This window comes from Periophthalmus magnuspinnatus, chromosome 7, assembly GCF_009829125.3.
Source record: "Periophthalmus magnuspinnatus isolate fPerMag1 chromosome 7, fPerMag1.2.pri, whole genome shotgun sequence".
Taxonomy (NCBI): Eukaryota; Metazoa; Chordata; class Actinopteri; order Gobiiformes; family Gobiidae; genus Periophthalmus; species Periophthalmus magnuspinnatus.
Window position 1 is genome coordinate 2,173,639 of NC_047132.1, and position 22,761 is coordinate 2,196,399.

The 22,761-nt window shown below is 39.0% G+C and overlaps 1 protein-coding gene across 1 annotated transcript; it reads left to right on the forward strand.

Moving 5' to 3' along the window:
* Positions 1–1,252: 1,252 nt before the first annotated feature.
* Positions 1,253–21,734, forward strand: LOC117374176 (tumor necrosis factor receptor superfamily member 5-like; the record flags this gene model as incomplete). The annotated part of the gene is made up of 4 exons (XM_033970353.2): positions 1,253–1,361; positions 17,810–17,968; positions 21,143–21,230; positions 21,332–21,734. Coding segments are annotated over 4 exons (549 nt in total), but the record flags the coding sequence as incomplete, so codon positions are not given.
* Positions 21,735–22,761: the final 1,027 nt, after the last annotated feature.

Below are 22,761 nucleotides of genomic sequence, written 5' to 3' on the forward strand. Positions count from 1 at the left end.
ATGTCATCAGGGAGTCACTGTTTTTTTGGTAAGATATTTTTGTCTTTTGTGCAGATGCCAATAGAAGAGCAATAATTTAATGCTACAAAATAGCATTAAATTAAACTTGACAGTACCTTAAAGGTCCAGACCCCGATTTTCCATGTATCTGAGCAAAACATGACTTGTCCCAGTACAAATATATTCTATAATCAGCTCTTTAGGTCCAAATAAGTCTGCTGTGTACTGTCTGCATCGAATTATAGTGTTTATTGTTAGGAAGAGAACATTAGCATGCTAGTTGTTGTTAGCTTTGCTATTACGGCAAAAGTCTGCTCTGGTCTCTGAGAGTTTTGATGAATAATTTGGATGCATAAGTGTGGAATAACTTTGAACCTTTAAAACCTAACCTAAAATTAAGTAATTCTATTTTGGAGGTGGCGTCACCACTGTAAAGATTAACTCCACACTGTTAAACATTCCTGGCAATGCATTGTCCATGGAGATGAGAGTTGGTGGGGCCTCCACTAAAAAAAGTTACATGCTCCTTTAGTCGAATACATAAAAGTAACCAACTTTGACTCAACCATAGTTTGTTTTGTTAACAGACCGTTATTCTCATTGAGGTGACTATAGGCCTCACCTGTCATCGTGCTGAATACCTCATAGGACAGGAGTGTTGTCCCATGTGTCCAGTCGGTATGTGCCTACTTTTTATACTTTCTACTTTTTATACTTTCTCACTACTACTGGTCTACTGTGACTTTAGTCATCACCTGCTCATGCTCAGGGTCTTCTCTCCACACCTGTTCAAGACCTGTACACCTCATCAGACTCTGTGGGGTTGGAGCTTTATCAGCTTCACTTCACAGTCTGATTACCTGATTATGTTCCAGCGCACAAGTGTACACAAGAGGGCCCAGAATGTATCCTTGTGGGAAGATTGAGATCATGAGAAAAACTCACAGATATTGACAAATTGTAGTATTTTGTCCATTGAGATTTTTTTTTAAGTATGCTAAGAGAATAAACCTATAATATATTTTTCTGTTTTTAATATTTTATTAGTATGAATTTAAATAACATGGTAAACCAGTTTTATTTTTAAATGTTCTTATAGGCGGCAACTTTATTTTAGGTTTCTGTGTAGTTTGATCATATAGGCCAGGGAAGCACATCGCACAATAATTTACATACAGTTTTGTATATTTAGTATCGCTCTGGTTCTGGTCTAATACGTTTTTTGATTTAACAGGAACTCGAGTGAACAAACACTGCACAGAGTTTCGCAGTACTTCGTGTCTCCCATGTGACACTAGCACTTACATGGACGAAACCCACAGGGAGGACTGAGTGTCTGCGCTGTCGGATCTGTGCTTCAGGTAACCTCTGCCTTTATTCAGTATCTTTTGTTAACACTTTTGTTAAACTATTATGTAAAATTGACATTTTGGAGCTTTCTATCATGTTGTAACATGTGTTCCCTTATCAATCATGCCTGAAGAGGTTTTATGTCTTTCACGCATGTTTGAGTAATCTAGGGATCTCTATTCCAATCCTCCTTACAGTTAGCAGTACAATTTTGTCCAATGCTCCCTCACAGCCATTTTTCATAAATAGACCAAAATATGATACAAAACAATACACGACACCCTTCACAAACCTGATGTGATGTGCAGTAGTTTGATTAATTCGTGGAGTGCACACTGATTGTCTTGTGATAGTGCTCTGTATGGGGAGTGAGAAAGGGGAGGGGGGGTAAAACTGTGTACTTACTTGAAGAGTAAGTAACGGTGTATCTGGGAAAAGAATGAATATTTCTTATCAGATGGGTTACAGGATCTTCAGGGGTCAACAAGACCATTATCTGTCATAAAATCTGAGAATACTTGTGACATAATAGATCATGTCAAGGTACGGCGATTTGATTGATCTAGAGTTGGGTCAAAAACACAGTTTAGATCACCTCCAAAAATAATAGAATGAGTATTCAAGAATGAAAGGCTGCTTAATAATCTATTAGCAAACCCAACATTATCAAAATTTGGGGCATATACATGTACGCTGTACCAATAGGACCTTTTTCTGCATCAAGGTATCACAACTGTTAGGGAATATGCCATTTCTATCTTAGTGGAAGAAACTGCATTTTATTTTTAAAAGGGCGACACCTCTTGCCTTCAAGTTAAAGTCTGAGTGAAAGACTTGATTCACCCAAGAACAATATCATTTGTGATGATCTTTATTTCGTAGATGGTTCTCCTATAAAAACACTATAGACGATTTTAGACGTTTCAAGTGTGAAAATACTCTAGACCTCTTAACAGGATTTTCCATGCCTCTGATATTCCAACTAACAAATCTGAGAGGTGGCGTCCACATATGAGGACGCCAGGGTCTCCTGAGACCACATTTTGGGTTGTCTAGACCACAATGCAAATTTTTAGAAGAAGAAGAACAGCATACAAGAACAGCAACAATGCAAATATATTCAATTTAGACATTTTTTTACAGTTTAGAATGTTTAGAATAGGCATATGTCTTCCTGCTCCTGTCAGCAGCACTTCACACGAGACACATTGGTTCCAAGAGGCACAATTGTTGTTTCTCATTTTGTTTTACATTCAGGACAAATGTTGCTGTGTTCAGGGTCTTAATAAATATTTTTTGCAATGACATTCGATTCACATAATTTTTCTCAGAAACTACATAATGTGAAAAGATAATTCATTATTTTTACACTCATCAAGTCCCAATCAGCCCAAATAACAAAGAGAAATTAATAAAGGATGTTATGCAAGAGCTCGGGTCTCAGGAGGCTAAAGTAGTGGTAGCTAGTGGTAGCTATTTAAACCAAATAAACGCAACAAAGAGCTGAGTTGGGACCCCTCCCACAAAACACCCCAGAAATAAAAAACACCCAAAGTCCCCATAAAACATTGGAACAGTGGAGACAGCAGTGTTATATACAGTGAGAGAAAAAATGCTCACAAGGTGTGAACAACTCGGAGATGCGGACTAATAAACTATTCCCATGAAAAAAGAGAGTATTAAAAAGGCAAAATGACTCCTACCAATTTCAAGTCTAAATAACAGTATGCGCACTGAATACCATTAGACTATGATACTATACAGTGTTCCCTCATTTATCACGAGGCTTACGTTCCAAAATAACCCACAATAAATGAAATCAGCAAAGTAGAAAACTTTTTACAATTATTATATATGTTTTAAGGCTGTAAAACGCCTCTCCACACACACTTCATACATTTTTCTCAGACAGACATTTCTCAACATTTTCTCATATTTCTCTCTTGTTTAAACACTGTCAAACCTTCGTAGACTTTAAAAAATATAAGCACTGTATTCTAGAACAAAACCAAATACTATACTGTAAATAAAAATGACAGCTTTTAGAAATACTGTAACAAATAAAATTTTAATGATCAACCTGCGAGGTTGGACATATAGAAATGATTAATAGTGACTCACCCATATTTCACAGTTCCTCTGCCTCTGCGTCCTGGTGCTGCTCCCCTGTAATGTCTCATAATGTTCCTTTTCCTGCAGTCACTGATCCACAAAGCTAAAGCAGACTCCATCCGCACTATTACCTTGTTGCTGGCAGTTACAACCCTTTTTGCATCCTTGTTAAAACTTTTTGCTGCGGTTGTCCTTATGTTATTTTCCTCCTTCTTTATGTTGAGTTTACATGAAAAATCTATGATGAATGTGCGTCTTCAAGCATCAGAGTGGCGCGAATCTGGTGTTGATGTGTCTTGAGCGTTCAGGCGTCAGACACTCTGTTCGCGTGTCCAGTTGAAAAAGCGGAACTTTTTGGGGTTTGATGTGGCGGCGTCAACCAATCAGAACACTACAATCCAATGACAACGTGACATCATTATCCGGAAAAAGTAGTTGATCGAGTCGATCATCTCCGTTCATGAGTTTTATGTAATAAATACACTAAAGTCACAAGCAAAATAATACTCTTGAAAGTCAGCAATTAGTAGAATATCAACACCAAACAGCAACCACAAAACAGTTTACCCTGAACTCAAAGTTTTTACATGTTGTCTGACTTCTCAAAAAACAGGTTATTTCTAACTCTTGCAAAAGATTTACTTGAGGTTTGCGATTTTAAGTTAACTTCTTATGAGACATAGTACATTATTGAAATAACTGTTTTAATCCCTCAGTTGTCCAGGTCTGAGCCATAGCAAAAGAGAAATAAAATCTGTCAATTTGACAAAATCTTGCAGGAGTGAAGATGTTTCGCTGCTCATCCAAGCCGCTTCTTCAGTTCTGGTCAGATTACTGGTGGAACACTGCCTTTTATTTATCTGAAGGGAGGAGCTAACTACACTGAAACTCAAAACTCTATTGTTTACAGTTTCTGTTGGTAGGCTAGGTCTGTTTTGCTACCTCAAGCATGCACGGTGCCCTACTTAGCATAGTCATATCAAGCCCCTAATTAGTGGTTTCACACCTATTAGCATCCTGGCTAAGCCCTATTCTTTTCTTTGTTTTGCTTTGGGTCTGAGGATGGAGTTGTAGACAAGGGATGGATGATGACTGAGGCCCCCATTACCTGTTCAAGGGAGGATTGTCTTTCCTAACAAAAATTGCTTCTTTAACTCCCCTCTTAAACCATTTTTTTTTCTTTGTCTAAGATCTGTGCCTCACTATCTTTAAAGAAGTAAAGATAGTGTCTTTGAGATGGAGATGGACAGCAGACTGTGGGTCAGGGAGCTCTCGTGATGGTGTTGGGTACACATTCTCTTATGGAGTGACTGTTTAGTTTCTCCAATGTAACAACTGTTTGCACTGTTCACTACACTGAATGGAGTAGATCACATTGCTTTGCTTGTGGCTATTTTCCTTAGGGTGAACCAGTTTCTGTCTTTAAAACAAAAACAAAGAGAACAAAGAAAAACAATAGGGCTAGCCAAGATGCTAATAGATGTGAAACCACTCATTAAGGGCTCGAATGACTATCCTAAGTATAATTCATGGCACAGGGCACACTTAGGGTAGCCTACAAACAGAAACTGTGAACAATAGGGTTTTGACTTTAGCTGCTTCCTTTGGATAGATATAAGGCATCAGTAATCAGACCAGAACTGGTGAAGAAAGTGGCTTGGTATGAGCAGCAAAAACGTCTTCACTCCTGCAAGGTTTTGTCGAGTTGACAGATTTTACTTTTCTTTATTATTGCTAATAAGCAGGTATGAAACACAAAAACATATTGCATTATTGAAATGAAGAATATAAAGACATGCGTATACAAGTGTGGGAGCCAAGTTTAATTCATATATATTAACGCATCCAGTATTTTTTTTAAAATAAATGTTTTATGTTTACATTAATAATTTCATATTGAAAGATTTGATTTATATAAATAATCTATGTTTATTTTATTGCATTAATGTTGATGTTAAAATATCTTAGGATTATTACTATTTAAGCTTTATATAAATATGTGAGCGATAGGGCTCTCGAGGGAAAAAAAAGCACACGCTTTGGAAACATGCTCAAATGAGGCAGCGCATAAAGACGGAGCCAAATGGTTTCTTACCGTAGTATGTGTTTATTTTTGAGAATCCAAAGTGCACCAAGAACACAGTGCTGCTAACACTAGACCATCACAGACAGGAGATAGGATTGCAGAACGTAGTTGAAGTACTAACAAAAACAGCAAAAAAGTTAGCAACCTTGCCACCTTAGAATATTCCAGTGTTTAAAAGGGAGATCCTTTGGAGTATCATCGTTTCATGAGGGCTTTCAAACATGGTGTTGAGGACAAGACTGAAAGTAACAAGGACAGATTGTACTACCTGGAGCAGTACACAAGTAGACAGTCAAGGGAGTTGATTAGGAGTTGTCTACACATGGATCCCACACATGGCTATAATGAAGCGAAGAGGTGAACACTTTGGAAATGCCTACAAGATTTCAGTGGCATACATTAACAAAGCTCTGAACTGGCCCACCATTAAGTCGGATGATGGAGAATCTTCCCACCCCTCTATCTCACAGGATGTCGCAACGCAATGAGTGATGTGGAATTTAATGAGGAGCTGGATAACAAAGATAACATGCATGCTATCATTGCCAAGCTTCCATACAAATTGATAGAAAGGTGGAGAATGTTTGCATGTGGAATACATGAGCGGGAACAACGCAGAGCCAAGTTTGAAGACCTTGTGAATTTTGTCAATACGCAAGCCAAAGAAGCTTTGCACCCACTTACATTAAGGATGGCACAGCTAGGAGTCAAGTCAAAGGTGGATGAGAGGTTTCCAAGGAGAATAGGTAATAAAAGAGGCTTCACTACAGCAGCAACTATCACTGGTAACCAAGAAGATAACTTAAAAGCAATAGAGTAAAGCTAAAGCTAGCAGCAAGCAGGTATGTGCATTTTCTAAACCCTGTCTCTTTTGTCATGGCGCTGAGCAGGCAATGGAACAGTGCAAGAAGATGAAGAAATCCGTTCATAAAGATAAGATTGACTTCTTGCAAACTAAAGCTCTGTGCTTCGGTTGCCTAAAACAAGGACACATGAGTAACTCATGCGAGGAGAAAATGAGTTGCCAGCCATGCTCATAGTCACATCCTACTGTGCTGCACTTAATGACAAAGGCTGGTGGTGCTACCAAAGATATAAAGCTTGAAGTGAAATCAAGTGGAAATGAAGAGAGACCATCAGTCAGTTGTGAATGGATTTGTGGGATTAGATACATCAGCTCATAATGTAGAAGACACAGAGCACATCTTGGCTATAGTACCAGTTCAAGTAAAATCTAAAAGAGGAAAAAAGGTGATGCAAACTCACGCTTTCCTCGACCATGGAAGCACTGCCTGTTTCTGTACTGAAGAGTTAATGCAAGAGCTCAGTCTCACAGGCAAAAACACAAACATTTTATTAAAAACTATGGGTGTAGAAAGGGTCATCAGTAGTTACATTGTATCTGGACTGGAAGCGAGCAGTTTAGACACCAATGACTTTCTGGAACTACCAGACATGTATAGTCACAGTGACACTCCAGCATCCATTGGGAACATTCCTTCACAAGATTACGTGAAAAAGTGGCCCTACCTTCAACAAGTGTCTATCCCTAAGATTGATGCTAAGATTGGTCTTATTGGGACTAATGCACCTAAAGCTATTGAACCTTGGCAGGTTGTTGCCAGTGAAAATGGCTGTCCATATGCTGTGAAGACAAGGCTTGGCTGGACCATTAGTGAACCCCTGAAAGGAAAGTTTCTCAAGGTGCAACAAGTGGACTGATAAAGGTTCAGCTAATTGCATTTCAGTAAGCACACTTGACAAGCTCTTGGAATCAGCAGTTTAAAAAAGTGACTTCCCTTAATGTGGAAGGGATGAGAAGCAGGACAATGTCAAGAGAGGACTTGACCTGGTTACAGACTCAGCCACCCTTGTGGATGGACATTAGAACATTGCCCTGCTACTGAGAAAAATATATGTTCAAATGCCCAACAACCGCAAAGTGGCTGAGCAACGTGCTTTGAACTTAAAGCAGAAGTCCTTCATTCCACACAAAATACTCAATGTTCATGACTAACATAATTGAAAAGGGATATGCTGTGAAAGTGCCCAAAAAGATCTCAGCCGCGATGATGGTAAGGTCTGGTACTTCCCACATCACAGGCTCAATCACCCCAAGAAGCGCAAACTCAGAGTGGTGTTTGACTGTGGAGCCTCATACCAGAGCATCACCGTTAAATCATCAGTTGTTACGGAAACAAATCTTAGAAGCACTCTTATTGGTGTCATTACTAGATTCAGGCAAGAAGAAGTAGCCCTCATGGCAGATGTAGAAGCAATGTTCCACCAAGTCAAGGTGCCTGAAGAAGACTCTGACCTTCTGTGGTTCCTCTGGTGGACATCTGGCGACATCACTCAGGAAATGGTGAGTACAAAATGGTGGTTCACCTGTTTGGTGCTACTTCATTGCAACCGTTGCGCCAGTTTTTGCTCATGCGCAAATGCATTGAAGACAACAGAGATCAGTTCAACAGTGAAGCAGTTGACACAGTGGTCCACAATTTCTATGTGGATGATTGTTTAGAGTCTGTGCGCTCGGAGGAGGAAGCTGTGCAGCTATACCACGACTTGAGAGTAGTATGTCCCAGAAGTTGAGAGGGCAACAGAAGTTAAAGATCTTGACCTGGATTGGGATGTACTTTCCATGGAAAGAGCTTCGGGAGTTCATTGATGCATTCAGTCTGACAGCTTCAGGTTCAGGATCATATTGTCAGACAAAACTCCCACCAGGCAGAACATCTTATCCATTGTTAGTTCAGTTTATGATACATTGGGTATCCTAGCACCAGTCACCCTTCAAGCAAAGAAGAAGAAGAAAATTGGCTGGGATGTTGTCATACCAGATGATCTTGCTCATAAATGGTTTGAGTGGAAGAACCAGCTTCACCAACTAGAGAACATTAGTGTCCCAAGATGTTTTAAACCTGTGGGCTTTGGTGAGGCAGTCTGCAACCAGCTGCATCATTATGCCGATGCTAGTCAACAAGGCTACGGGACAGTTAGCTACTTGTTACAAAGAAACAGCAGTAACCAAGTCCACTGTTCATTCATGTGGTCTGTGAACCTGCAAAACCTCAGAGACCTAACCACAGATGACCCAGAGGTAAAGAATACCCTGGTCTGTGCAAATACAGTTGCAGTGCTGGAGTTACTGCAATACTTCTCCTCATGGTTTCGTCTCAAGAAAGGAGTTACATGGATTCTGAAAGTCAAGAGCATTTTGCTCAAACTATGTGTAGCACATTTGGTCGGAAAAAGGAGCTTGAGAGAGTTTGGTATTTTCTTCCTTTATTTGCCGTATGCACTTAAATACAAGAGACAATTCTGTGACCACGCCATTCACGTCTGAGCACACTTTTTCAATTGGACCAGCGAGGCCCCCACGAGTTGCCTTCACCTGCCTGCGTGAGTCGTCTGCTTATCTCCTGACTAAAAATATTATTTTACTTTGCTTTATGTGCACAAAATTACCAAAAATAAAAATGTCCAACTATTGTAACGTGATAATAAAATAGTGAAAAATATACAGTGGGTGGGTGGTCTATTCTAAAGTATTCCAATTGTACAAATGTAATATTAACAGCGACTGTCTCTTATTATTGATCCCACATATGTCACAGAAGAAAAGAGTTGAGTGCTACTAAAACTCAAGCTGAAATTGGAAAGGAAATAAACAGGTTCAAGAAAAAACTGTTTTAAATCAAATTAACACCTTACAGCAGCTGGGGAAGCAATTATTTGTTACTACCAAGCAAAGACTTTTTCATAAGAGCTTGCTGCAGAGAAACAAGGTCAAGACGTAAAAAGAAGTAGTACTGTTTTCAAGCTGAATCCAGTAATTGATAAGGACATTCTCAGGTTTTGAGAACGACTCAGCAGAGCTGCGTTATCTGAAGAGTCAAAACGTCCAGCAATCTTGAACAAAGATCTTCATGTCACAAGACTTATCATTAGAGAAATACACGAGTTCCATTTGGACAATGGAACTAATTTCATCTGTGCAGAACGGGAGCTCAAGAGAGCCATGGAGGAACGGAACATCTCCAAGATTGATGGCAACAAATCAAAGTTCAATGGCTCTTCAATCCTTCCACCGGGTCTCACCACAGAGGTGTTTGGGAGAGATTAATTAAGTCCATAAGAAAATCCTGAGTGCAACCCCGAAACTGCAGACACTGGACGACAGAAGGCCTGTACACTCTGCTATGTGAGGCAGAAGCCATTATCATAGTCCGACCGATAGCTAAGGCGTCAGTGACCCAAACGATCTTGAGGTGCTTACACCCAACCACCTCTTGCTTCTCAAGACCAAAATCTCCCTGCCTCCTGGTCCTTTTGATAGACAGGAATTCTACGCCAGGAAAAGATAGAAACAAATTCAAATATGTGTCGGATATATTCTGGAAACGGTAGACAAGGAATATTTGCTCCTGCTCTAAGAGTGGCAGAAATGGACTTGTTATAGGAGACATTGTGCTCATCATTGATGACTCTTCTCCCCATGCAATTTCTGGGTTACAGGTATAGTGGTCCAGGATAACCCCAGACAAGACTGGGATGGTACGTCAATGAGAGTCAAAATTAAGACTAGTACATTGGACAGGTCCATTACGACAGATTTGCCTCGTGCAAGAGGCTGAGCCAGACAATCACTAAAAGAGACTAGCGTACGTTCTGTATATAGTAGATTTGTATGTTTTGGCTCCACATGTTTATGTTGCCATTGTAACAGGGTCACAATTAAGGGCCGGTATGTGGGCGCCAAGTTTAATTCATATATAGTACGCATGCAATATTTTGTTATAAATGTTGTTTTTAATGTTTACATGAATAATTTCATATTGAAGGATTATGATTTGAAGATTTGATTTATATAAATAAGCTACATTTATTTTATTGCATTAATGTTAAAATATCTAATTAATGTTAAACATACGCTTTGGAAAACGTGCTTAGTTGAGGCAGCTCATAAATGATGGAGCCAAATGGTTTTTCTTACCATAGTATTGTTTTATTTTTGAGAATACTTGGTTTAATTACTTCTGTAAAAGGAATTTTGCAAACTGTGAATTAAAATTTGTAACTCTCTTTTACATTGGAGTCCAATGGAAGTTTTTTGTCTTCAATAAAAAATACACAATAACACCAATGGACAAGCAAAACCAGGGCCTCAACCCGCACAACAAGTACAATACAAAAATAATGGAAATGTTGATAAATCAAGAACAAACATTTTAACAGGAAAACTGAATTGCACCAATTGGCACCTTCTCAACACATGGAATTAATATGATTAACTGAGATTCAGGAGCAGGAACCATGCCTCATCCTCCTTCTGCTCCTCTCCAGTGAACACAGCTCACCTCAACCAGACTTCTAATTACCTAGAAGCCCTACTTATCACAAGCCTATCCCAACACACCGTCTGTCTCTGCTCTCTCGACAGATTGAGACAGGCTGCCAATCCCAATGTTAATGCGTGTCTTTGCTATCAGCCCCTCAGATTCAAAATGCTGGCCTGTTAAGCATTTCCCAGCCTGATGCTTTTCCAGTCCGTGATATCCTCTTCTATGCCAATTCCGAAGAATCTGCGAGCCAGATGTCCGTGGTACGGGCTGCCAGCCAGTGTTCCAGCCTGAAGCTGCCTGTGCGAACACTCCCGGCACACACCTCCACCACGGACCTCTACCCTCACTGGTCCATATTCATCTGCTGCCAGTGAGACTTAGATCCGAGTGCCATGTGTAGTTGATGCATTGTTGTGTTAGGATACATTATTGCTGTGTATTAATTGGCCTAACGGCAGCATGTAGAAGTTGAACATCAGTCTCACTATTGACCCCTGGGGCACCCTACAGGACGAAATCCGAGACACATTTTCCAATTTCAGTAAAGTACTGACTGTCTTTTAGATAGGACTTGAACTCATTTAGTGCAGGACCAGAGATGCTGACTCAGTCCTCTAGTTTATATAAGAGATGATCAACAGTGTCAAAGGCAGCACTCAGATCTATTAGGATCTAGACTGAGACCTTTGCCTACATCAGTGTTCACGATGGATTTAATTTGTTACCTTGATAAGAACAGTCTTAGTGCTGTGGTGGGGTCTAAAACCTGAATGAAAAACATCAAAGGAGTTGGTTAATTTGGAGAAAATTAATAAGCTGCTGGTAAACTACTATTTCAAGGACTTTGCCTAAAAATGGCAGATTTGAGATAGGTCTGTAATTGTTCAGTACTGTGGCATCAAGACTGCTCTCCACAACGCCAAAATTAAAGTCCATTCAAACCTCTGCCCTTGTACCTCTCCTCCTGATTTGCCGCCAACTTCTTCCAGTAACGATCTACTTTCCATTCAGTTCAGCTTAAGAGAATCCTTCGATTAGCCAGTATCTCTTACTCCACCCCCATTTCACAGAGCTGCTTCAGGCTGGACAGCCATTCCATATCATAATTTCAACCCTCAATCCTCTTGTGTCCATCTTTTCTATGTTCATCATTATGTCATTAGCGTATTTTACTCTTAACTCATTTTCTGAATTGGCTGGGTTACGTTCCTGAACCAGTCTCAATCCTGAGTCTCTACCCAACCTCCACTCTATTCAGATCATGATTGATTATTATGATTATGATTATCTATAGGGCAACAGTGGCTCAGTGGTTAAAGTGTTGAGTGCTCGGACCAAGTTCTGTCATTGTGTTCTTAGGCTTTGACAAGGTCTGTAAAGAGCATTACAAGTGTGAGCCATTATTAGGCCCGAGCCTGGGACTCCGTCCCGGCGAGGGACTCATTAAAACCGCGTCCGAAACCCGGAAAATTGGCAAAATCAAGTAGTAAACACGCCCCGACATGGCAGTGAGTGGTGTCAAAAATTAGAACTCGACGAGCTCTAATTGTCACAAAAGACCCCGAGAAAAAATAACGAAAGATGACTCGGTAGCGCCCACCATCAATACTTGATTTTCATGGGGCCAATGGGAGCCCGCCTCGGAAAAAAGTCGACGTAAAAATCCGAAACTCACATCAAAAAAATAGTACATGTCGGGACATGACAAAAATGATATTATGGCCCCCGCCCTAAAAATGTACAGGAAGTCGGCCATATTGGATCAAACCCGGGAACGACAAAAGTGCACATCCTCGCATTCAGGACATTTTCCTCGCCCAGTTTTCATCATAAACACTTCAAAATTTGGCCAAATCCCTCTAAACCCATGTGTGATTAAAGATTAACAATTACATTTTGATTATGACTTTGGGTGTGGTCAGGGTGAATTTTCAACAAAATCGCAATTTTTGCAATATTTCAATAAAATATTTCTCTTTCACACATTTTTTGTTGGGGAAAATGCTAATACAGCGTTTATGCACATTTGTGAGCTGAACGCAATGGTATGCAAATCAAGGCACTCTCTCACAAAATGGCTCTCTAGCGCCCTCTTCAAATTCATTTTCAAAAATTCGTAGAAGACAAGCGATTTGTCGTGGACGTGTGAAAAAATTCACAGGGGCCTTATTTGTGATGGGGCACAATGTGAGAAAGTCACATGACTGTAGCTGTTATGGTTTAGGAGAAAAATAATGGGTGGAAAATGCGGTTTCCATTATTCTTCTTCTTCTTCTTCTTCTTCTTATTTTGGTCGCGACTTGGAATCCACTTTTGACCCCCTGAACGTCAACGAAAAGTCAATTTTATTGGATCCAAATTCAAGGTTGGTGAAAATTTATTATTTTGATCTTCAAAAAATTAATGTATCAAAATGACTCAATAGCGCCACCTCTCAAAATTTGGAATACATTGCGGCAATGAGAGACCTTTTTCATCGTAGACAAATGAAATTTGGTACAAACATAGAACAGGTCAAGACAAGTAAAAAATTATATTATGACCTCACCCTAAACCCTACAGGAAGTCGGCCATTGTGGGCGGATACCTCATTTTTTCAACATTTTACCTCTCACATTTGATTTTTTGCGCCTTGGATTTTCAAGTCACAAAACTTGCAAATTGGTCAAAATGAACTAGACCAATGTGGGATTATCAGCAACTCTTTTTGGAATTTTCTAAGTAATAAAATGTGGGTGTGGCCAGCCTGCAAAGAAAAAAGCCATTTTTAAAAGTTTTTCATTGCATGTAACTCACACAGTTAGTGTCCTACGTCCCGGCATGAATATACTTTTTTATTCAAAATGTTGATCTGAACACATAGATATACAATTTACACAGGTCAGACTTTATATTTCTCCACAGCGCCCCCTCAAACTTTGATTTTATGGGGCCAATGGGAGCCCGACTCGGAAAAAAGTCAACTTAAAAATCTGAAACTCACATCAAAAAATAGAACATATTGGGACATGACAAAAATGATATTATGGCCCCGCCCTAAAATGTACAGGAAGTCGGACCATATTGGATCAAACCCGGGAAACGACAAAAGTGCGCACCCTCACATTCAGGATATTTTCTCGCACAGTTTCATCACAAACCACTTCAAATTGGCCAAATCCCACTAAACCCATGTGTGATTAAAGATTATCAATTTTACTTTGATTATAACTTTGGGTGTGGTCAGGGTGAATTTTCAACAAAAATCGCACCATTATGAATATTTCAATAAAATATTTCTCTTTCACACATTTTTTGTTGGGAAAACGCTAATACAGCGTTTATTGCACATTTGTGAGCTGAACGCAATGATATGCAAATCAAGGCACCTCTCTCACAAAATGGCTCTCATAGCGCCCTCTTCAAATTTCATTTTCAAATATTCGTAGAAGACAAACGCTTTGGACGTGGACATGTGAAAAAAAATCACAGGGGCCTTATTTGTGATGGGGCACAATGTGAGAAAGTCACATGACTGTAGCTGTTATGGTTTAGGAGGAAAAATAATGGGTGGAAAAAAAATTTCCATTATTATTAGGCCCGAGCCTGGGACTCCGTCCAGCGAGGGACTCATTAAAAACCGCGTCCGAAACCCGGAAAATGGCAAAAATCAAGTAGTAAACACGCCCCGACATGGCAGTGAGTGGTGTCAAAAATTAGAATTCGACGAGCTCTAATTGTCACAAAAGACCCCGAGAAAAAATACGAAAGATGACTCGGTAGCGCCACCTCAAACTTTGATTTTCATGGGGCCAATGGGAGCCCGACTCGGAAAAAAGTCGACGTAAAAATCCGAAACTCACATCAAAAAATAGAACATGTTTGGGGACATGACAAAAATGATATTATGGCCCCGCCCTAAAATGTACAGGAAGTCGGCCATATTGGATCAAACCCGTGAACGGCAAAAGTGCACACCCTCGCATTCAGGACATTTTCTCGCCCAGTTTTTCATCAGAAACACATCAAATTTGGCCAAATCCCTCTAAACCCATGTGTGATTAAAGATTAACAATTACATTTTGATTATGACTTTGGGTGTGGTCAGGGTGAATTTTCAACAAATCGCAATTTTTGCAATATTTCAATAAAATATTTCTCTTTCACACATTTTTTGTTGGGAAAATAGCTAATACAGCGTTTATGCACATTTGTGAGCTGAACGCAATGGTATGCAAATCAAGGCACTCTCTCACAAAATGGCTCTCTAGCGCCCTCTTCAAATTTCATTTTCAAAAATTCGTAGAAGACAAGCAATTTGTCGTGGACGTGTGAAAAAATTCACAGGGACGTTATTTGTGATGGGGCACAATGTGAGAAAGTCACATGACTGTAGCTGTTATGGTTTAGGAGAAAAATAATGGGTGGAAAATGCCTTTCCATTATTATTATTCTTATTTTGGTCGCGACTTTGAATCCACTTTTGACCCCCTGAACGTTAACGAAAAGTCAATTTTATCTGGACCCAAAATTCAAGATTGGTGAAAAATTAATTATTTGATGTTCAAAAAAAATTAATGTATCAAAATGACTCAATAGCGCCACCTCAACCTGAAATACATTGCGGCAATGAGAAACTTTTTTCATCATAGACAAATTAATTTTGATACAAACATAGAATATGTCACCGACAAGAAAAATATTATATTATGACCCCACCCTAAACCCTACAGGAAGTCGGCCATTGTGGGCGGAACCCAATTTTTCCAAAATTTATACCTCTCACATTTGGATTTTTTGCGCCTTGGATTTTCATTCAAGAAACTTGCAATTTGGTCAAAATGAACTACACCCATGTGGGATTATAAGCAACTCTTTTGGAATTTTCTAAATTATAAAATGTGGGCGTGGCCAGCCTGCAAAGAAAAAAGACGTTTTTTACAGGTTTTAAATGCGTGTAACTCACACAGTTAGTGTCCTATGTCCCGGCAGGAATATACTTTTTTATTCAAACTGTTGATCTGAACACATAGATATACAATTTACACAGGTCAGACAATAAATTGCTCCACAGCGCCCCCTTGAACTTTTGAATTGGACCAAAAAAATTTACATATGTCAGATTTTTTTCTGCTCCACAGCGCCCCTTGAACTTTCGAATTGGACCAAAAAAATTACTTTGACGTAAACATCTGAAATTTGGCATGGACATTTGGCTTGGCAAACTGAAGAAAAAAGCCAATACAACATACCTCTATCGGCAACTATGTTACCGTGGTAACATAATAAATGTGTCATTGAAATGAATGGGGTTCAGATTACTGGACTTTGTTGTAGACTAAATAGATGCTCTACACTCACCAAACTATGGCCTAAAATTCAAAATTGGCAAAAAATTTAGAATTCTCATGTGCAAAAAAATTAATGTGTCAAAAAGACTCAATAGCGCCCCCTCAAAATTTGAAATACATTACGGCAATGAGAGACCTTTTGCATCGTAGACAAATGAAATTTGGTACAATCATAGAACATGTCAAGACAAGTAAAAAATTATATATATGACCCCACCCTAAACCCTACAGGAAGTCAGCCATTGTGGGCAGAACCCATTTTTTCAAAATTTTAACTCTCACATTTGGATTTTTTATGTCGTGGATTTTCATTCAAGAAACTTGCAAAATGGTCACAATTTACTAGACCCATGTGGGATTATAGGGAACTCTTTTGGAATTTATGGAAGCTATAAAATGTGGGTGTGGCCAGCCTGCAAAGAAAAAGTATGTTTTTTGAAGTTTTAAATGGACCGTAGCTCACACATGCAGTTTCCTATTTTCCGGCATTAATTAACATTTTGTTCAAAATCTTGATCTGAGTGCATAGATATGCCAATTTACACGTATCAAATATTACATTGCTCCACAGCGCCCCCTTGAAATTTTTTAAAGGGCACGTAAAAAAATTACTTTGTCACGAACATTTGAAATTTGGCATGGAACATCCCTACTCTGATAGTGAACAAAAAAGTCAATGACACCATACCTCTATTTTGAAAGGTGCTGCCATGACAACATCTGACATTTCTCATTGAAATACATGGGTTTGGTCCTACAAGGATGAAAAATAATTACTTTTTCATAGACCATTAAAATTTGGAACACATATTCCTCTCATCATACTGAAGAAAAAGCCAATGAACACATACCTCTATTTCCAACCGTGCAGGCGTGAAAAATGTGATAAATGGTGTCATTGGAGTGAATGGAGTAGTATTACTCAGTCGCTGATTTTGGGGGGAGGAGCCGATGTAAGCGGGAACGAAAGGCAAGATCTCCACGGTGGCGTGTGTACTCCGCGAGTCGCAAGGGGTGGCGAGGGCCTTTATCACTGCTTGCAGTTTTAATTATTATTGTTGTTGTTATCTGAGATTCAGGAGCAGAACTACGCATCAACCTCCTATTTCTCTCCAGTGAACCACAGTTCACTTCCACCACACCTCTAATTACCCTGAAGCCCTATTCATACAATCCTGTCTCAGCAACACCATCTGTTTATATCACATTTATTCATAAATATCTTTATTGTATGTCATTGTTGTGGCAAATTCTGTAATAATTGGTTGACACCACAGCTAACCTCAGATAAATGTCAACAAGGAACTGGAGGTGTCCTTGCTAAGACTGTGCAGGGAATGCAAAATTCCACACACTAACTGTGTGTGTAACTTTGTGTATGTGTAACTGCGTGTGTGTGTGTGTGTAACTGCTTATGTGTGTGTAACTGCATATGTGTGTAACTATCTGTGTAACTGTATGTGTGCATGGAATTCTCTGTGTGCATGTGGGTGTGCAACACTGTTTAACTGTGTGTCACTGCCTATCTGTATGTAACTGTGTATGTATATGTGTGTAACTCTGTAACTGTTTGTTGTTTTCAGGGTCTGGTCTGAGAGTGAAGGCTCCGTGCTCCTCCACCGCCAACACTGTGTGCGAGCCTGAAGAGGGACACTTCTGTGTGGGGCCTTTAGATGACGGCAGCTGTGAGGCCTCTCAGAGACACAAGCCCTGTCAGCCCGGATACTACATTAAACAGCCAGGTCACTAATTAATACTCATTTAACAGGTGTAATCCAACATTAAAAGTGCTAACAATGTCCTACTGTCTGGTCATCTGTGTTTGGACTGGGCCTAGACCCTGTGAAGAAGGTGGTGGAACAGAGGATAAGAGCTATCCTGTCCAACTCAAGCCCAAGCCCCTGCACTCAGTGTTCTCCCTCAGAGGACCTGTGATATTCATATTTGGTGATAATCAGAATACAGTTACTTACAGTAATACAGTCAAAGGAATACACTGCAGTATTTGATAGCACAATTTAGGCTTCAAAGAGAAAACAGAAAACACAGGTCTTGTGGTGAGTACTCTGATTGGACCATGTATCGAAATATGTTACAAAATACATTTAATGCAGGAATTCAGTATTCTTCAACAACAAAAAAAAATAATAAATACATTTTGAAGTCTCCTTCCTATCACTGCTCTTTAAAGTGTACAAAAGTGTGATATGTGGAATTTTCTTTTTACACTGTGGCTGTCATTCTCCAACCTCTCGGCCTGTGGATATTCAAAATGGGCCTTCAATAGATCTAAGAGAGCCAAAAAACAGGACCACAGGGAATCTGGGCCCAGAAAGAAAGGTGTAACTATTCCTTACACAAAGCAGGTGTGTCTAAAAAACTTCAGAGAATTTTCAGACATTATGAGATTCCTGTCTTTTTCAAAACTACAAATGCTTTAAGAAAGAAACTGGTTCACTCAAAGGACAAAACCCTGAGTCATAAACAAAGTAATGTAGTCCACTCCATTGAGTGTAGTGAAGAGTGCAGAGAGCGGTACACTGGAGAAACTAAGCAACCACTTCATAAGAGAATGTACCAACACAGTCGAGAAAGCTCCTCTGGACCACAGTCTGCTGTACATTTCCATCTCAAAGCCACTGACCACTCCTTTGAAGATAGTGAAGTTCAGATCTGAGCCAGAGAAAAGAAATGGTTTGAGAGGGGAGTGAAAGAAGCCATTTTTGTTAGAAAAACAATCCTTCCTTAAACAGGAATGGGGGCCTGAGACATAATCTTTCCCCCATCTATAACCCCGTTCTCAGACCCAAAACAAACAGAACAGGGTCATTAAAGGTCAAATAGGGTGGTTTCAGCTGAAACTGGAGACAATAGCTGTTTACAGCTTCAGTGTAGTTAGCTCCTCTCTTCAGATAGAAGGCAGTGTCCACCAGCAATCTAACCTGAACTGAAGAAGCGGCTTGGATGAGCAGCGAAACGTCTTCACACCTACAACAATTTGTCCCCTTGACAGATTTAAATGTCTTTTGTCTACAGATTTAAATTCACATTCCCATTACATTGTTGCTGTCTCTTTAAGCAAGATAGTTATCTTGCAAAAATGCAGTGGGTATGCAATCTTCTTTGTACACCTATTGTTTTTGTAGTATCAGGGTTCACAGATTTGTGGTGTTTATTGTTCCTTGTTCAAAATAAAACTGTGCAGTGTAGGTCGGTGAGGATGAGGTCAGCAGTCTGCAGATGGGCAAGTCCAGACAGGCCCTAGTCGCATTAGACAAAATCCCCATTTTAGTTTGAGGAAGTCCATGTACTTTGACCCTGTTCTTCAACTCTGTTCTGAACAGGTTCTGTTCTGAACTGATGGTGTTAGAAAACATCTTCAGTAAACATATATTGAGTATATATATTGACTGGTTTGGGTTGTCAATAAAATGATTCCCAGATACAAATCTATCCTAATGTTGTGAAAATGAGGTTTATAGTTTGTAATGGTTTTTGTGATTGTCTAATTGTATACTGATGTTTTGACTCATCTGTGCTGCCATTCTTGTCCAAGACTCTCAATTTGACTTCCTCAGTGCTATGTGTAGTTTGATTACAATAATGTTATCACGATAGCAATCCAACAGCCTGCTCGTTCACGCTAAACAGCTCCACACATTTGTACATGCAAAACATTTTAAGGCATTGAGTTTTGAAGGAAAAATTAATACATAATAATAATAATAATAATAATAATAACAACAATAATAATAATAATAATAATAATAATAATATATAATAATAATAATATATAATTATTATTATTATTATTATTATTATTATTATTATTATCATTATTATTATAACTCATTCTAAATGTTTTTCTAAATAATTATTTGTGTTCACCTCTGCTCATTCTTGTCCATTCGCTCTTCCCCAGTCCACCTTGCATTCATTAAAAAAGATTGTGCATTGAAATAAGGATCCTATTTTGACTATGTTTGGTTCCATCTGAAACAGACAAAAAGTAAACTGCGGACAAAATATAGGCTTAGTTTGTGCAATAGGCCTAATTTAACAAATGAAATGGCCTAATAGTCATTTAAAATGAACTTGGAGTTTGTGTCTGTCCCTTCACCTCACTCGCTCTCTCTCCCTCACCCTCTCCTGACCTGCATCGCATATGAGGAGCAGGGTGCAGGGACAGGAGCAAAGCAGGCATGGAGGACAACAGTTTAATCAAAAACAGTTAAATCAGCTCACAGAGGGAGGTCATGGACACAGCAAGTACACACAATACGTATGCACAATAAGTATACACAGTAAGTACACACAATAAATACACACAGTAAGTATACAATAAGTACATAACATAATTAAACAGTGAGTATACACAATAAGTACACAAAAGAAGAAGACGACAAATGAACGCAAATCCTGTCACAGTTTTTGTAAAAAATTAAACCCATCCACTCAAAAATTAAATCAAGGAAAATGTCTTAAAAGGGCAGTCACAGTGGACAGTAAAATGTCACTCAGTACGGATATAGATTCATAAAAAGGTAAAATAAGAAATATTATAAAAATATCATTGCCTTTTTGGCTATAAAACTACACATAGCAAATGTAAATTAACCTCAAATTAAGTTTAAAAGAAAAAAAAAGGTCCAGGTACATGTCAGGTACTGAACCAGTCTCCAGATTGTGAGCTGGGCTTGGACAGAGCTACTTAGTTGGAGGATTATCAGGGCCGAGCAGAGCCACTGCTAGCCACTTAGCCACTGTACAACAAAACAACAAATAGCCACTAAAACAATAAAAAAAAATCTTACTACTTACTTATTTTATGTTGAAAATGCTGTTAAAATTGTGACACTGACCACATTAGTAACAGGGGTAGAGTCTAATGTAACTTATGAGCCATGTCTCCACAGGCAGTGCCTCTGCAGACACTGAGTGCTCCCCATGTCCTCAGGACACTTTCTCAGATGGGACTGTGTCAGCCTGTCAGCCACACACACAGTAAGTACACACATAAGTACACACAGTACACAGTAAGTACACACTGTATGCAGAGTATTCTGCTGAGGAAAGCTCTGCTGACTGTGACTGTGCTGTTCCAGGTGTGAAGAGAAGGACAAAGTCACAGAGAAAGAAGGAACCCCACAGTCTGATACTGAATGTGCAGAAAGACCCCAGACACCAATCACTGAGATCAGTGTCGGTGTCGTAATTGGAATCATTGTCTTGGTTGCTGCTGTTGCTGTTCCTGTTGTAGTGATCAAGATAAAAAAGAAGACATCCTATGCAATTTAAAATAACAGCTGATCGCTTTACTTTGATCGGACTATATTATGTATATTTTGGGGCAACAGTGGCTCAGTGGTTAGAGTGTTGGTCTCCCAACCCGAAAGTTGGAGGATCAAGTCCTGCTCAGACCAAGTTCTGTTGTTGTGTCCTTAGGCAAGACACTTCACCCACAGTATTGCTTAGTATGAAAGTGGTGTGTGCGCAAATGATAGGTGGTGGTCGGAGGGGCCAATGGCAGATTGGCAGCCTCCGTCAGTCTGCCTTACCATCACCAAGTGTGGAAATGAATGAATAATGACTATAGCAGTGGTAAAGTATAGAAAATCAGATCCTAATTGATACTAAAACTAGTATCTAAACTAGACAGAGATGTACCTCTGAATAGTTTTAAAATGTAGTATAAGACTGCATAAACTGTTATATACCCAAGGGTCACTATGGGACCTACCTGGATGATGGTAACATAAAAGAAAGTACTATTTAATGTCGAAAATCACATTCTACTGTCTAAATACAAATATTTTCATTATCATCATGGCAGTGGAATAGGTATTGAGAATCAAGTTTATTTCTTAGTATTCAAATATTTACTGAGTTACATTTACTTGAGTAACTTTTTAAAGAAATTTTACTTTTCTGCCAGCATACTTTTACTCCTATTTAACAGTACCTAACAGTACTCTTACTTGAGTAAAAGTTATGGTTACTCTTCCCACTCTGATTAAGTCTACAAAAGCTGTGTGACAAAAAGCTTTATATGAAATTATTTAACATTTGTGTTACTTTCATCGTTCGTTCAGATATGATTTCTCATGATATGATGTTTCATTTTTGTGTCTATTCTTTGAAATTAACAGTTTGTGCAGTATTTAATACTTAACCTTGCTGGAGGTACTGAACCCCACCAGTTTCATATGCATATTCACTGAACCCTTCTTTATTGAAAAATATTTCAATATTTCAAAAATATTTCAAGACATGTATGTTTTACTGGTGCACATGAACCGTGCATTAACATCACTGTGTTCAAAGAATAAAACCAATACAATGCATGAACTCACAACAAATTACACACAGACCTTTTTACAAAGACATGACCTTTTTTAATGCTACCACACTGAAATGATTTAAATTTTTAACCTTATGTTTTCCAATAATGAACTTATTGTATTTGTGGTATTTATTATTTTTAACATTTTAACACACACCCATCACCTAATTTCCATCAGGCTAGAATAATAAT